Genomic DNA, 18,182 nt, shown 5'->3' on the forward strand with positions numbered 1-18,182 from the left:
ACATTGATGGGGGTGATGGGGCGTGTGCTCGTGCATATACATATTTACGTATAAAATGATACAGAACAACCAAATTATATAAACTCTTGAATGCCACTATGAGAACAAGTATTTCTTTTTTCTTTTTCTTTAGCTAAAGTAGCTATTGTTTGTTACTGTAGAAAGGTATGGTTCATTTACTGTACATATTTTAAGTATCATGAATGATTTTGTGCCTAGGTTATAGGAGCTATTCTTTATTAACTTGGTAGTTAGATTTTATATAAATTATATACATAAAAAGGCATGCTATAAAGCAAAGTGAAAATAGTTATTGAGCATTTTTAATATAGATATAGTACTTAAATACTCAAAACAGTATAGAATTTAAAAAAATAAAAATCTTTAAAAATAAAACTAATACCTGTATCCAACAGATGGAAAGCTAAAAAGGAAATATTGAACATGAATATTATAAATATGTGAATATCAAGGAAATTTATACCAGTAAATGTAAAAAAAACATGGGGTGTTTATGGTTTATAAAATTATGAGCATTGTCTTTAAGTCATGCAGCTATTTTTATTTGTTTTTAATCTGTGGACTTCATTAATAGTCATGAAGATTACAGATTTCTTCTGGAAATTATCCTAACCAGCACCTCATAGTTCAGAATTTGAACTTTATCCTGGTTTCTACACATATCTAGAGCTTTATAAAGGAAGAGCTCTTGGTGGGGGATAGTAAACAAGGCAATAGAAATTTATTTTTTAAATTAAAAATATAGCTAGTTGAAAGATTCTAAGGATATTTTTAATATAATATGCATTTGCTATGTTTTACCTTAACTTTTAAAATATTAATTCCATTTCATCAGATTTCATTAGGCCTTTTGGCACGAAGTCAGCCTTATTTGTAAGGAAATAATTTGAGTAAACTTATGCTTTGGGACAGGTCTAAATCAAGTCATAATAACTACATAATTCTTGACAGAAAGATTTAATTCTCTCTGAGGATAGTCATTATTAAATACACTTAAGTGTGAAGTTGATGGTGGGGTACTGCCACATTTGGTGGGGAAGAGAGTTCTTACATCACTAAGATGTGCATAAAAATTAGAATAACCATGGGATTCTTAATTTGCTGTGAAATTCCTAGATCCCAACTGAAAAGGATAATAGAAAGTGTGCTTTCTCCTCTGCCCTCCAACACCAAGTCAGCCACAGATGAAAGAGATGGTATACAGTAGTAGCTAAGAGCTCGCATTTTGGAGCCAGTCTATGTACTTTTGAATCTCAGCTTTACCACTTACAGAGACCTCAGGCAAACCAATACTTGCCTCACAGGACTTAATGATTTATGACACAAAAAGTGTTTAACATAGTGCTTGGCACACAATAAGCAGTATAACATGTTAATTAGTCATGATAAATAGGTTCATTTGGAAACTTCTTGAGGTCCTAAGTATTTTGTTGAAAGAGAAGAAAAAATTCTGAATTCATCTTTATTCAACAAACTGTATTGAATGACAGATAGCGTCCCATCTTTCCTAAAGGTGTCTTTCTAATGATGGACTCCCTGAACTAAGAACAAGGCTCTGCAGATCTGAGTAAGAACTGCTTTAATCTAGAATTCCAGGTTTCCCCTGGGAATTCCCTGGGTCCATCTCTTAAGAGGACTTCTAGAGTTCAGGGAGAGGTCCTGTTCTAAGTCTTCATCAAAACTATATTTTTTTATTGTTTTCCCTTAGAAAAGTAACTTTATTTGCATTCCCTACATTAGGATACAAGATCTCACAAGAATAGGTATAGATGTGCAAAGTTTTAAGAGGTGGGATTGTGTGGTCTTGATGAATTTAAGAAGTGCACATTTGTTGTCCCCTAACTCTTGAGGTGCTTGAAACATTATGGAGCTACACCTGACTACTTCAGAAGGGGTCATGGTGGATTTCATTATATAACCATGGTAGTTCTCACCTGTACCATCATCATATAGTGTCCTAATACATAACAAATGTAATTTATAATATTTCAAAAATGCATGTAATCACTATAAAATTATTCTTTCAATTTGGAAGTTCTTACCATATTGGAATCATCATGCATTTTCTTGCCAGTAATTCTAGGGCATAGTGAGTTGCTGGTGCTGCAGATTCTCCTAGTACCATTCCCACACAGACGGCCAACTCCAGTTCATTTCCACGAATCAGGTATGCCATAGCAAGCTTGCTCAAGAAGAAAATAATTTCTTCAGTTGCATAGATGCTGGGTAAGATCATCATTCCCCTCCAAGCTCATAAAGTAGATAAAGTAGTATTAACCTATAAATCAATTATTCTTATAAAGTATTGTTATATTCCTGTACAGTAAGAGTAATTGCAATTTTCAAATAAAAAATCTTGATAATGAGACATATGAGAAATTGACCAGGTCAGAATTGAAGACTTTAGAATTTTTGCTTTTATTTTTGCATTTAATAATACTCGGCAATATCCTCAACACATCCTTCAGTTTTTCAGAAAAAAATATAAATTTGAAAAGTTTCTACAAGATTGTACAATAATATTAAATCATTCCCTAAAGCCAGTATATCTAAGGATAAGTGCAAAATAGAACCTCTGTATTTTCCTTTTTACGTGAATGGGTCAAGTGTAATGTGCCTTAAAAATAAAATTTGTGATGAACATATAAAAGTATACTTAAAAACAAGTGCTTTAGTTTGTATCAGTTCTCATAATCCTAATAACTACAAGTGAAATATGTAAGGTAGTTACACTTTTTCATTTGGGGGCTGAGGACATCTGAGATTCTGAGAGATCAAGTGATCTGATCAAAGTCAATTTGTGTTAGAAACAGAACTAAGATCTTTGAATTCCATGTCTAGTGATTTTTTTTCCTTCATCAGACTTATCAATTCTCACCTATGAATTATTTAAAGCAAGATTATGAAAATACATACCATGTTTTAAAAATTAATCAAGAGATCTCATAGTCTGCAGCATTTGTGTGTGCTAATTTGGCAAGTAATCACTCAGGTTTGGAAGCATGCAAACCAGAATTTACGTAGAAGTCACCCCTCAAACACCATGACACATCTAATGAGGTTTTCAATCACAAGCACCAATTTGAAATGTTGTACCTCAATATTATCTACAGCTAGATGGCAACATGCAGCTAGTACTGCTCGACCATCCTGAAAATACCATTCTGCCAGTTCTTTACTGACTTTGTGGAGGAGTCTAGAATGAAAGAAAAAAAGAAATATTCTTTATTAATGCAAGAATTCCATCATAAGTGTGAATAATGTCCTTTTCAAATGGGGATTAAGGGACCAAACAGGTTTTAATTTGACATCTTGATTTAGGTCTAAACCTTATTTAGGAAAAAAATTCAGGAAAGCAGTCTCTTCAAATATATACTCTGATAGTCCTCTCCAGCCTCAGCACCTAAACTCTAAGAAGAAAAGCCTGATTTTTAAAGCTTCCTTTCTCTAATGGGTAAATTATGACTTGCATGTATAATGTTTAACTTTAGAAGAATCACAGGTTGAAATGATTTTTTTCAAAATTTAGGTGATGCCCAAGATATGACTTGTGTTATGTCAGGTCTTAAAATGCCAAGTTTAAAAATGGCAGAGAATAGGAGCAAAGATCCAGGAATGACTATATGACTCCCAGCACATTACTACTCATTAACATTTCACAATCCTTCTGTAGTTTCTGAGTGTCTGAAAAGTTTAAGTATCTTATTGTTGAGGTCCATAATAGGCACTAATAGAGAGGGTGGGAAAGATAGACTAAGGGTGAAAAATTCTAATTTCTGCTTCTTTTATAATATAACCAACTGTATGGACATCCTACTTAAAAGAGGAATAAGTGTTATTCTATTCTACACACTAATACTGGTGTCATGGGATTATAGACACTATGGTGACATTACATATACTCACTTTACAGTGAATCATCAATAAACAGCATACCTTATTTTACTACTTTGTCCAACAGGTTCAATCAATTTTTTTAAGTATTTAGGTGCTTTGATTGCTCTCTCTCTCTCTCTCCTGAAATGCATGCTACTTTTCCGGAAGTTACATAAAATGCATGCAGATTGTGTCTACATGCCTGACATTTTCTTAATTATCCAGGGATGAAGGCTGTCATGGAACTCCATGTTGAGAAATGCAGTTGATCATAAGGCAGCAAGTCCTCAGAGAAGGATGTGCTACATAACCTCAAAAACTTATAAAGAAAACCAACTATAAAAAAATTCTGACCCAAAATAAAGAGTAAATCACTTACTCATCAAAGCCTTCCTTGTAGATATCATCAGAATATGAAGCTCCTTTAGGTGTAGAAACATGCAAGTTTTGCATATTCCCCTCGCATGCAGCCTAGGGGGTTTAATTAAACTTTTAATTAATCTTTAGCTATATAACTGACAAATTTAAAAATATTGTTTGCAGCAAATTACATTTAAATCATATTGAAAGTTTATGAGATTTGGAAAGAACCTTAGAATTTGAAAATAAATAAAATGTAACTCCACTGTGAATATCAACTTGAAGCTTCAAGTAAATGATTACTAAAGAAAAGTTGTTCAAATACATTGTATATCACAGTGAACAGCATGTGAAAAGTTCAGAGTTCTGAGATGCTTGCCTATTTAAAAATCTAAAATAAGTTCAGTATGACCACAGCAAAGATAGTATTATAAAAATGTTGAAGCAGAAGGCTGGGGAGGTGGGTTGAAACCAAGCTATCTATGACTGTCAACCACTTGCCTATGAGAACAATATTCTCCATTCCTCATACCCACCCACTAAAGTATGTGGCTGCTATATTTATGTGGTTTTACCTGTGCAACAAGCAGAGCTTCTTTAAGCTGACCTCTTGACATAAAAAAATTTACTAGCTTTTTCACATCACCAGTGGCTATGCAGTAAGGAATGACATCATCCTTATCTTCCTGGATTAATTGGTCAGCTCTCCTAATAAAATAAAATTTTTATTATACTATATTAAATTAAAGCAAATTATTAATTTCAAGGTTTTCAGTTGGACTGATATTTTCTGAAAGCATGTCTAAAATTTGTAGCAAATTTCATAAAGCTTTTGGGGACATCATTTAAAGAAATACAGATTTTATAATGAATTCACATATAGAAGACATAAAAGTTATATAAGATAATACTACAGATATATATTTAGCCTTATAACACTACATTTTCATTATATTTTAATTATTTACTAAAATGAACAATGTATTTGAAAGCAAGTTGTAAAATGGAAATGATTGTATATTTACTCTCAATTGGATTAATCAAATATGTGGATTCTACATAGTTAAAAACAGAATCTTATGTGTTTTAGTAAGAATAACAATGAACAGAGAGCCTCTTAAGTTGAAGTAGTGTAAAAATCATTAAAATGGATAATACAAGAACATAAATATTGATAATAAAATGCAAAATATTGTAAGTAACCTAAGCAAAGATCTTTAAAGATAAATTAATATTCCAGACATATGAGGGGAAAACAGGGATCAAGATTCTGGATACTGAATGGTATACATGTATCTGTTTCTGTATATCTGTATTTCCGTACTCATCACTGTCTGTCTCCCTGAGTCCTAAATATTTTCTCAATGATCAATCTAGTTCATTCTATCCTAAATTTAACTAAAGTTTTGTTCTAGACTAACCTGGAATATTTAATTTATGTTGGCATTTGAAATATGCTGAAGTTTAACTTCTAATCTTTAGGTTGATAGAGAAAATAATTTTCATATTGTTCATCTAACTTCCAGTTAACCATCTCTAGTTCATAGACTCAACTAGGTACTCCTCAACAGCCTTTACTTCTCATCCTGATTTCCTCATAGTAGATGTTTAGAAAACACTCTACTCTCCTGGACATTTTGGAAGCAGAGTCAAGAGAATTCCAATCAAACTCTCTACGTGACTGGCCTGAATGGGCTGGATCTATAAAATATAAACCTCAGGATTTGTGAGGAGATCCTTTTATGCCCATTATTTGGAGTAAAGAGCAGAAAAAAAAATCGGGTATTTGCTGGTGAAGATCAATGAAATACAATTGGAAGCGTTGTCTGTATTCCCATCTGCAACCTCTCCTCCCTCCCATTGCCTCCCTTAGCCCCTTCTAATCTTGTCTCAGTCTCCTTTCTGGCCAAGCAGCTCTTAAGGTTAAGGATACCTTCCATTTGTACAGATTTACTCTGAGTTACCGAGTCAAGATTATCTATTTGACATTCCTATTAAAATCACAAAGGAATCTATAACTCATCATGTCCAAAGAGAACTAAGGATCTTATGTCTCCTTTGAATGAAATAATCTCCTAATTTTCACTTTTTTGGGGTTGTTGGTTTTTTGTTTTGAAATCCCAGTGAATAGCAACAGTGTTTCAAAACCTAAAACTGAGGAATTATTTGTGACACCTTCCTCACCACTATTACCAAGTCCAGCTAATTTTAAATCCTATGTATGTCAATTTTTTCCACTTTTCTCCCCCATTACCATTTAACTGTGCCACTGTTGTCTCCTGACATTATTGTTCTCATGCTCTTCAACGTCTCCTCATATTTGTTATTGACCTTCTCTAATCTGTTCTTGATAGTTTAGTCTGTGTGAACTTTCAAAATGAAATTCTGATCAGGTCACTTTCTACTCTGTTTAAAGTTTTTAATGTCTTCATTTGCTCATAGGATAAAAAAGAAAGAAGAAAAAAAGAAAAAGCTTAACATGTTACAAAACCCCCAAACATTTAGCTCCTAACTACCTTTTCTCTTTCACTTGGCACCACGCCCAATGCTGGCTTCTGTACTCTAGCTATCTTAACACCCTTTTAGATTCTAAATGGCATAAAATTAAGCTTTTGCTGAGGTTGAAACAGTGTTTTATGAAATAAGTCTCTGCTGCTGTCTAGACTTTATTAATGAGTCAGTGGGAGCAGTAACTTTCGCAAGTGTGTTTTGAGGGTAGAGAAATCTATAAATACCTGTGATTCTGGGAGCCTATGGTCTGAAAATGAGAGTTAGCCTATTGCTTAGCTTTCTTTTGGGGCAGCAGGTGCTGAGGAACAGTCTACTTTCCCAGGAAAATATGTAAATCCTTCTGGATTTCATGCTTATCCTTTGACTGGTTTTAAAGCTATAAACCAGGAGGAACTGAAGATTGGTGGTAGCTACCAGAAGTTGGGAGAGAAGCAAAGAACTGATTCTTCCCCAGAGCTTCCAGTTGTAACCAATTTTGCCAACAAATTGATTATGGACTTTTTACCTCCAGAACCATGAAGGACACATTTCTACTGTTTTATGCCATCCAGTTTGTTGGCAGATTCTCAGGTGGATCCATTTCCTAGGGTTGTTACAGCAACCCTAGGAAATGGATCCACCTGAGAAAAAATCCTGTTGGTTTATAGCATTCTAAAACAAGGACATTTAGGTACGTTTTCTCAGTGGTCAATCCATTCTCTATCATCAGTACCTCCCTTATACCCAAGAAGAAATGGCAGAATTCAATGTCTCCTACTAGACTGTAGATTAGATTCTACAAATAACAGAATATTATATTGATAGCCCTCAGAAAATCTTTTTACTTATATTTCAATAGTGATATTAATCAGTAAGCATGTTTTCTGGTTTGTCTTTGCCTTCATTTATATGGGGAAATTTGTCTTCTGTCTTCATCAGAGGAAAGGACAAATATAAGAATATCAGAATGATTTGTAACCAATTTATTAATCTTTTATAAGTAGATAGAAAAATTCATATATTAAATAAGACAACTTAAGAAAAATCTTAAAAGACTACCACATTTACATATTGCTTCTATTTTAGCATATGATTTTAAAACATCTACTTGGATGCAGACAGTTGGTCTTACCTCTGCATTAACTTCTTCCAGTATTTCACAGAGACCCCTGGTGCAATTGACAGGGCTTTGTCCCACTAGGATCACAGGCAAGAAGGATAAAAACATACCTATTTTGATTATACTTATATCAGGGTTTTAAATGAATTCATATTATAATACAGAACTTTTAGAGTTCTTGAATTTTCAGGAATATTTTTGTATCCTATTTAATGCATTCCACACAGACTAAATATTACCATGTTGTAAAATAAAATCTGTGAAATTTTAATATTTAACAGGGAAAATCCAATCACAAACCTAGAGACAGAGAAGAGGGAAGGAGGGCTAGAAGAAGCAAAATAGAGACAGGAAGGGGATGAAAAGATAGTAACTAAGGTGTATAGAAAATACTGGAACTCATACTCTAACACAACACCAAAATAATTTGTTCTATGATGGTTATATTCAAAATAATACTGAAATTTTTAATTTTAACATTATTTGATTGAAGAAATACACCATTTACTTCTCTTTATTTTTTTCATACTCACTTTATAAAATTTATTCTCATTTCTATCTTTATAATCAATAATGTTTGTCTTATTTTAAAAACTAGACTGCTATTGAGGAGCTCATTATTCAGTTAAGGCCAATTATGACTAATTCGAAAATATGAAATTTTCTGAATTCAAGTTCTAAAAGGAGATGAAGAGAAAATATACTGAAACATCACTACATGAATCAAAATTTTCACTTAATTAAGGCTTTCCAAAATAATGGGGTTCTACTGCAATGAAGCCTTAAAAATTGGTAATTAACTTAAAATAACATTGACTTTTAAATAGTTCATTTCTGAAAATACATATTTAAAATCATGTTACCTGAAAGTTTTAGGAGAAATGTATTTATTATAGTAGGGGAAGTGGAAGAAAAATGTTGGAATGTAGATTATTAACTTTGAATCCACCAAGCTCTTTCAATAAAAACACATCAGTTATCTCTGATATGTGGATACTAACACACAGTGAGGGGTAGAGGAAGAATAGAAATTCAGTGGATTAGACAAAGGGGAATGAAGGGAAGGGAGGGGGCACAGGAATAGGAAAGACAGTGGAGTCAATCTCATTTAATCTTCCTATGTACCTATATGACTACACAACAGTGAATCTCCACATCATGTACAAACAAAAGACTGGGCTCCAAATTAGAATAAGATGAACTCCATGTTTGTATAATTATGTCAAAATATAGTCTACTGTCATGTATAACTTGAAAGAACAATAACAAAATAAAAAATATAAGTGAAAAGATGAAATGTTTTCTTCACCCATAGTTTTAAGCTTATTGAAACAGAAATTATTCTTGAGGAGGTGATTATAAACAGTTATAAGCTCATCGATATTTCTAAAAAAAACTATAAACAGTTCTATGAATCTTAAGTCCATCAGTGAATCTGTATAACAATAAATTATTAAGCTTCTTAAGAGATACCTAATTTAGAAAGTTTTTGAGTTAAGATAGTGTAAAATTATACACACACACACACACACACACACACAACTTGGAAAAGTAAAGAATTATACTGTTCTACCAAAACTCATTCATTCCTTTTCTCCTTTTGATAGATTTTTCTTCTTAGTAATGTGCTGTTAAAGATTTGATTCAAAAGTTACTTTTTTATGTGATAATAAAATTTTTACATTACTCTAAATTATTAAACACATTAAATGTGTAATGCCTTTTCAATAATATTAAAAATATTATTGAATATATTAAATGATATATTTTATTATTTCAAGTAGTAATTCATTGCCTCTAAATATGTGGGAAAGTAAAAAGGTAAGTTAAATTTGATTTTGATACATTTTAATGTAACTGCATTGTTTAGTTTTACTTCATATTATTTCCAAGTATTCTTCAAATCACACCTTATAATTACAAAATTAACTAACTTAGAGGTTGTGAAAGTGATAATTGGGTCCACGCCATTCCAACATTTGTTTTAGCAGAGTAGGTAGGTGGAGAATTTTTGTTGAGCTAAAATATATTTACAGAAAAGGGAAAAGATCAATGAATTTTTACAAAGTATACCTACCATACAACTTGTACCCAGGATCAAAGAAACAAGCACTCCAGCCTGTGTTCCATTCTAATCACTACCCACCTACTAAAGGTAACCATTGTCCTGAATTTTAATAGTATAGATTCATTCAAACATTTTTTGAAAAATTTATTCTATTGAAATAGTCCTCTATAAAAACCATGATATGCTTTCTAAGTACTCTTCACTAGAGGATCCTCAATGAAAACCCCTCTTCTTGTCAGTGTGGAATTTAGTCACGACAGAGTTTATTAGAAGGAGGATTTTACTGCATGCAAATTAGCCAATTGGGGTTTCATGGCAGTGGTTCTGAAAATTTAGCATGCATAAAAACAACCAGGAGGGCTTATTAAATCATATTATTGGGCTCTATCCCCTGAGTTTACGATTTTGTAGGCCTGGGGTAGGACATGCATGCTACCAAGTGATGTAAATGCTGCTAGCCTGGAGAACTCACTTTGTTAATTACTGTCCTAGGATATATAGCTGATATCAGACTGCCAGGAAATCAGTTGGATCTGAAAAAAAATAGCTTCATATTTGAATACTTAGTATTAATTGTATTCTTAATACTTAGAGTATTATGTTAAACTCAATAATTTTGCTTTAATGGCATATTACCTCTCCAAGTTCAACCATAAGTTCACAGTATCTCTGAATTTGTCCTAATCTCAAGTGTATTTCAGCAGCTTCCTTCAGTCTTTCCTCTTTAGTAGGTACACCAATACCACCACCAAATTTAGACATCTTGACTGTTGTTAGTTCTTGGGCTTCAGACTGATTAAAAGAAAATAAATATTTTAAAATTTTGTTATATAAGAGCCAGGCATTTTAAAAGCACATAGCATTGGAAATTAAATATTAAAAATAATGTTTTTCAATGAAATATGATACTTTTAAAAACATAATATTTTGGCATGTGCATGGGAGTGTGGTGTGGGAGAAGAGTTGCATCCTGTTAACACTCTCCAGGTATTGTGGGTAAGTGAAAGAGTGGGGGTCAAGGGGAGTCTAAATTGACATACTACTGATAAAGATCTTAAATAAAAATTCAAAAATCTTGAATGAAAACAAAATAATCACTGGCAGTCTTTGACCCCTGTAATGTCAATAGATTTTTCAGCTATAGTCTTTAGGTGTTTAGTTTGTGATTGAAGAAAGCGCTTCCTCTTTATGAAAATAATTCTTTCACCTTCCTAACATGATTTTCTCCATGTTCTAATAGTTAATTGCTGATATTTCATTAAAAATAATATATCTCTTTTTTCCTGACCCTGTATAGATTTTGTTATTGATACTAGATATTGCCCTAGTTACTTTCTTACATATTGCCCTAGTTTTGAGTTAGTTAATAATACTACTAAAATTCATTAAAAGCTCCAACATGATCAGTTTTAATAAAATATACCTTGGCATATAGTCTCTTAGATCATCTGAGGCTAAAAATCATAGTACTTATTATTATTATTGTGTCACAATAATCTTGTAATTGCAGAAAGATAAGGCATTTCAAGGAATTTCAAGTGACCTTAAAAAATGTCATGAGATTCAACCTATGAAAATATGGGTACCTTAATCTGTTCTCAAATAATTCATGCTCTCACGATTGGTTTTACAAAAGATTTATCTCCTCAGTGTTCATTTATTTTAGTTTACCAATCTAATCATATAAATATGAATATAATTTCTATGATTAAAGTAATCATATAACATATAATATAATAATTATTAACCTGATTAATTAGATACTCATATAATACATAATGTGATTAATTACATTATGTATATTAATGTAATTTTCCTACATTAATAGTGAAAAGGGAAAAGTTGCTTGAATATATTATATTTGCATACTTTACTTACTGTTCTAAATTTAATCAGGTGCTTCAAATGCATTATTCCTTTGCAGTAGCTCTGAGGAAGTAAACTATCATCTTGCCCTTTTATCACAGCCACCAAGTTCCATAAATTGTCACTGCCACCTGGAGGCTAAAATGTTGATATAGAATAACCAAAGATAAAAAGGTGAAGAAAAATCCTTTCAGCATTTTGCATCTTCAAAAATACTGTAATTCAGATTATCTATACTGAAAATTAGCCAAATAATAAGTACATACTATCTCACTTATTTCTGATTTCATATTTGCTTTCTTATAATGTAGAGATTTTATTAAAAGGGATCCACTGAAGTAGGATGATGAATTTAAATATGTGACAACTTACTGGCAATAGCCACAGTGATTCATTTTGTCTAAAGGATCACACTTAATTCCTATAATACTTACTGATAAACATTCTGAAAACCATCTTAATTTTTTCACTCGAGGATTACCAGCCAGTTTTTCTATTTCCTGTTTAATATCTCTTGACACTTTACCACACAACAGAGGAGGAGCGCCTTGTTCTATGACACAATCTGAAGAAGAGAGAAAAAAATTTTCCTATAAAATATTATCTGAAAATAAAAATTTATTTAAAAATAAAATCAAATGCATGCATATTTTCAATACCAGTATTCCCGATAATTTCTTCCCAAGATCTGTCTGCCAGAATATTTATTTGTAAAGGAGTGATTAAAGGTGTTAATGACCAGAGTCTCACTGTAGAATCACGGGAGCAAGAAGCCATAGTGAAGGGGCGACTTGGATGGCATGTTAAACCTGATGGAAAAATATAAACCTGTTTTAACTAAAGTAAACATTGGAAAAAAATCTTATTTATAGTTGATTCTTAAAATATCTGCAGAATAGAAGTCATGAAGAAGGTGAATAACTGAAAGATTATCAGAATGAAACTTCAACTTGTTTTTAATTAATATGGCTGACAATAATAGAAGACTAAATAAATTATTAGTATATTCTATAATATGAATATAAAATTAAATAATTATTAGAAAACAAATAGTCCTGTGTGAAAATGCTGAAATTATATTTCATTTGGATAAGCAGCAAGTATACAGTAATACCAACAGGGCATATGGTATCTATGAATTAATAGAAGGATAGATTAAAGTTCTAGTTAACAAGATGAAAACAGAATTGAAGACATCTCAATTGAGAATATCAAAAATAGGTTTCTCCCCTACACGAAGTCCCACATTGCCTCAGCTAAAAGGCCACTGAGGTAAAGCATATAGATCTGAATAACCGGATTTGGGATACTTTTTCTAAGGAATTTCTTTCCTTAACTAATACAACAGAGAGTAAAATGATATGCAAAAGATAAGTAATTTGATTTTCTATACTTAGCTCAATTGTACTAAAAAACTTGGTGTTATATGTTTTAAAAATTTCCCTTAGTGCCCCAGATAGAGGAATGGCTAAGTGAGTTTTATCTATTCTACTATTAATTTCCTTTTCTGCAACTTAACTCTGAAATGATGGGAAGGGAAGAGGGAAAATTTGGCCCAGATATTCACATATGTGCATGGGTATATGTATGTATTGTGTGTGCATATGTGTGTGTACACAGAAACATACAGCTGCAGACAGAGAAAAACAGTGCTAACAATAGTCATCTTCTGATAATTTCTGACAATTTCTTCAGTTTTCTTTTATATATTCTAATATTTCAATAAAAACATTTTCTAATGAGAATTTTTTCCAAAATGAAATGCTGTAACACTTCTTTAAAAATAGCATACTAATCATAAATTATAAGCATCATTAATATATCAAAATAACAAATACATGAAAAACTCTTTACCGTACACATCTGCACCATGATCATATACAGTATCCAAGCAAGTTCCTTCCCGAGTGTCCCACACTTTTATAGTATAGTCCCAGCTGCCAGATATTAGTAGATATGGAATCTCAGTATTCCACATTAATCCCCTCACCGGTGCAGTGTGTCCACTAAGAATATTTATGCAAGCATCTTGAGTATAATCCCAGATTCGAACAGAACTGAAAATAGAATATTGTGCATATAATTCAAATTATAATTTATCCAAAGTATTAACATTCTTAATGAATCATAATGATTATTAGCAGATTTAAAATGCATTTTATAGATCAAGATATATCAATTCTCTTTGTTATAGTAGAGGAAAATGAACATTTAACTGTGCCAGAGTTATCTTATTCCAACATTTTTTAATTTTTTGATATTTACTGGTCATTTTAAAGCAATAAATATCAAATATACTGCTTTAAAATTTATATATGAAAAAGTTGCTCTCTTAAAATGAAATATCCAGAACAGATATAACTGAAAATAAACTATGACTGATAACAGAAATACAACATGAAAATTATTTGCATATCATAAAAATACATATAGGATGATGGATATTATCTGAAAAATCATTATAAATTTATGCTTTTACCTATATAGTAAATCATTCCTTTATGGCTTAGGGTCAGTAAAATAACTTTCTTGGTCAATGTGGAGTCAATCTCAGACAAGTAAAAATTTAAATATAAGTAGGTTCATGATATTACTTGGATCTACTAATTGCACAAACCACAAACAACGTTACTGAAATCAAAGTTTGAATTCAAAATCAATTTAAGACCTCCAAATGCTAATAAGTTTTTAGTCGAAAACTTATACCAACCTGACAATATCAAAACATTGGTATGTCAAAGATTATATTGCACTATAAGGGAGATACAATATGTATTCTTTAAAGCATATCTTTGTACTTTATATAAAAAGGCTCCCTTCATTCTCCCATTTTCCTAGTACAAGATAATAAAATCAGTTCTCCAAATCCATGGGTTCTACATCCACAGATTCAATCAAGTATGGAGAGAAAATATTTTTTAAAACTGCATTTGTATGGAACATGAACAGACTTTTAATTGTCATTATTCCCTAAACAATACAGTCCAACAACTATTTACATAATATTTATAGTATATTGAATATTGTAAGCAATCCATACATGACTTAAAGTATAATTGGAACATGTCCATAGATTATGAGGGACTTCAATATTCAGAGTTTGGTGTGCATGTGGTATCCTGAAACAATCTCCTATGAATACTCAGGGATGAATGTATATCTGAACATATTATAACCTACACGTTTTAGTGCTAGTTTCCTATATATGTTAACATTTAAATATTTACAGTTTACTATCATGCTTTCATAGATAAGAATATGTTAAAATGATTTCCATCAAAATAATCAAATGCTATTGTTGGGGACTCACTAGAATGGGGTCCTTCCTTTCATGAAAGGAGTCAGTTAGGTTTTGAAGTCATATATGTTTTCTGAATGAACATTAGAAAGATTTTTATATGTCCCACTATACATGAGAATTGTCTAGGATTCCCAGGATGAGGTATAGTATTTGTGAGCTATGATGAATACATTAGTAATTAATAGTTTCCTTACATTTTTACCTTTATTTAAAAGTGCTAGATAAATTTAGTGAGGAATAACAATTATATATATAAACAGTGACTACTGATAGAATAATCTTAATAAAGCCTTTCAATTTTCACTACCATAAATAAGTAAAATGCTTACTGCTGTCTTTCTGAAAATAATCCTTAGATAATAATTAAGATTATGCCTTTTTCCATATGGAACAGAATTTAGACATTGAAGTCTAAGTTGAGAGACTGGAATAATTTCATAAATAATATTCACTTTTACATAATAACCATATTTGAAATAATATTTTAAGTAATAAACCACAAAACCTCATAATTGTTTCTTCTATTAAATTTGAATTTATGCCAAAAATTTAAGATGAAAATGCTTAATTATTTAATTTTAAGCCCATGGATACTATGCACTCTGACTTGTACTGATAAAAAGCAAGATTTTTTCTTACCCAAATTTATCCCATCTTCAAGTAATTATTAAACATACCATTCTGTATAAATGTATCTTTTTTGAATATAAAATATGGACAAAATGTTAGAAACTGCCACCAATAGAGAAAAATCTTAAGTCTATCTCATTTCTAAAATGTTCTTTTCATGCTAAAATTTATGATCAATTTTTATTCTATTCTTGATGAAACAATATAGCTGGTTTTCATATGAAACATAAGAACATTATTAAAAACTCTTCATATTTTATAGTTTTTTTCAGATCTTCCCTTTCCCTATGTATTTTTTTAAAATTTGTTTCTGTTAATTTTCTTGCCAGTATGCTAGAAATAAGCATTCATAATAAGCAAAATATACAAGAAAATAAAAGCTATGACTATAATGATACCATAAGCACGGAAGAATTTAACATTTTTTACTGAATTTAGTTTTAGTTGTTGGCTGCCTGCATTTTAAGCACAAATTTAAAGTATACCCACATATAATTTGATCATATAAATATGTGCATCTCTGGGAAATATGTTTATGATTTTAAGTACTAGAAAATTAGAATCCAAAAATACATACCCATCATCAGATCCACTGCAAAGAATTCCTTCTCTCAGGGGAGACCATTTAACATGAAAAACTTTTGCTGTATGTCCACTAAAGACTTTCAATGGTTGATCTGAGCTCGTGGCTACATAATAGACACGCACATTTTTGTCTTCACAGCCAGTGGCAATCATGTCTCTGAAATGTCATCCATGGAACATTAAAATATGATAACTTTGATATTATTCTCTACTAATAATTTTAAAAATGTACAACAGTTCTAATTTCTAAAGAAATCATTGTTTGCTTCTTTGGTGAAGACTAAAACCTTACATATAAAAAAACATCATATATAATTATGCTAACTGCTCATTTGCAGCAACTGTCCCAGTATAGAAAAAAATTCCTTTCTCAGTGTTTCTTAAACAACTAATTATATTGCATGAAAATCTAATTTTTATTCCAACTTCCCAAATGCTTAAAAGAGACAAATAAGAATGTGGAACTATTCTATTGAACTATTTTATTTTTCAGATATAATGCAATTCTATTCATATTTAACAAATATTTATTGAACATTATCTCTTCAAAGGACAATAAAGTTTTGCAACCCAGTGTTTTGTTAATAATATTCTGCTAAACATAGACAACATAGTTATCTCACGGAACTTACATTATAGAATATGAGATAGTTAATATGCAAACAATCACACAATTCAAAATCCAATTTTATTATAATAAGTAATCCAAAGGCACAATATTGAGGTCAGGGAAGACTTTTTTGTAAAAAGTTTTTGAGCTCAGAGCTGAAGGATAGGTGACAGTTCTTTGTCCAGCCCAGGTGGGGTGTGTGGTATGTAGAATGTGGTGGGAAGTAGAATCCTAGCTAACAGGCACAGCTTGAGTGAAAGCCTTGAGCTGAAAATCAGCTGGACAATACAAAGAACTGAAAGCTAATGTGAGTAGATGCAGGGAGAAGGGGGAGCAAGGCTTGGAAAGAGATTAATGAAGTACACCAACCCCAATTTATAGTGGTTCCTCATAGGGCCTAAGTGTTTGTATTTTATCCTGTAATTATTGGGAAACTATTGAAGGATTTAAATAGTAGAATGGATTCTTAGATCTATATTTTAAATGGCTGTTATATCAGCAAACAGAGGTGGGTGGGGAGAAGGGGTAACAAAAATGTAAATTCTGGAATTGATTCAGAAGACTTTTGAGGGCATCCAAAAGCAAGGAAAATGCAAATAAATATCATTGGTTTAGTGGCAGGGGGATGTTTGGAAAGAGTATGACAGGCATTGATGGCTTCTAGAAACTGAGAAGTTATAAGGTAGAAAGAGGCAAGAATTCTGGCTCAGTGGGGAATGTGCTGGTCACCAGCCTATTTTGTGTATAACCTAACAAGGTGCTAACAAATTCCTCAATATTTACTGGAACAAATACACATGGCAATTGTTTTGTATCATACCATTATTTGATTCAGAACACAATAATAATAAAGCTTTAAGTTTTTTTGTGCCAGGGATTGAACCCAGGGGCACTTAACCCCTGAACCACATCCCCAGCCAGCCCTTTTTATTTTGAGATAAGGTCTCCCTGAGTTGTGTAGGGCCTTGCTAAATTGCTGTGCCTGGCTTTGAACTTGCAATCCTCCTGCCTCAGCCTCCCTAACTTCTGGGATTACAGGTGTGCATCACTGCATCTGGCTCTTATTTATCTATATATTACCCACATGTAGTATGAAAAAAATAAGATAATTCATGATGTTTGACAAATGTCAAATGTTTGGATTTTAAAATATAATCCATATCATATCAAAGAGTGGTTTGAAACACAAAATTCTTGAAGTGAAGTGAGTTAAGGGTCTAGTTTTAGTAAAATTTTACTTGGATTTAATTTAAGT

At 31.7% G+C, this 18,182-nt stretch overlaps 1 protein-coding gene across 7 annotated transcripts in view; it reads right to left on the minus strand.

Moving 5' to 3' along the window:
• The window catches only part of Wdr17 (WD repeat domain 17), an 82,079-nt gene that overhangs the window by 11,716 nt on the left and 52,181 nt on the right, over window positions 1-18,182 (minus strand). For 4 of the 7 annotated variants that reach the window (XM_077792600.1, XM_077792597.1, XM_077792599.1 and 1 more), the window contains 11 exons: window positions 16,310-16,474; window positions 13,656-13,858; window positions 12,461-12,610; window positions 12,236-12,366; window positions 11,814-11,939; window positions 10,572-10,727; window positions 7,880-7,944; window positions 4,833-4,965; window positions 4,277-4,368; window positions 3,118-3,217; window positions 2,064-2,203 (listed from right to left, as the gene is read on the minus strand). In XM_077792600.1, coding sequence (XP_077648726.1) covers window positions 2,064-2,203; window positions 3,118-3,217; window positions 4,277-4,368; window positions 4,833-4,965; window positions 7,880-7,944; window positions 10,572-10,727; window positions 11,814-11,939; window positions 12,236-12,366; window positions 12,461-12,610; window positions 13,656-13,858; window positions 16,310-16,474 — 1,461 coding nt within the window. Of the gene's footprint in view, window positions 1-403; window positions 425-2,063; window positions 2,204-3,117; window positions 3,218-4,276; window positions 4,369-4,832; window positions 4,966-7,879; window positions 7,945-10,571; window positions 10,728-11,813; window positions 11,940-12,235; window positions 12,367-12,460; window positions 12,611-13,655; window positions 13,859-16,309; window positions 16,475-18,182 lie in introns of all 7 variants that reach the window. The other 3 variants (XM_077792598.1, XM_077792596.1, XM_077792595.1) reach the window with 1 other exon arrangement.

Source organism: Urocitellus parryii, chromosome 14 (genome assembly GCF_045843805.1).
Source record: "Urocitellus parryii isolate mUroPar1 chromosome 14, mUroPar1.hap1, whole genome shotgun sequence".
Lineage (NCBI taxonomy): Eukaryota > Metazoa > Chordata > Mammalia > Rodentia > Sciuridae > Urocitellus > Urocitellus parryii.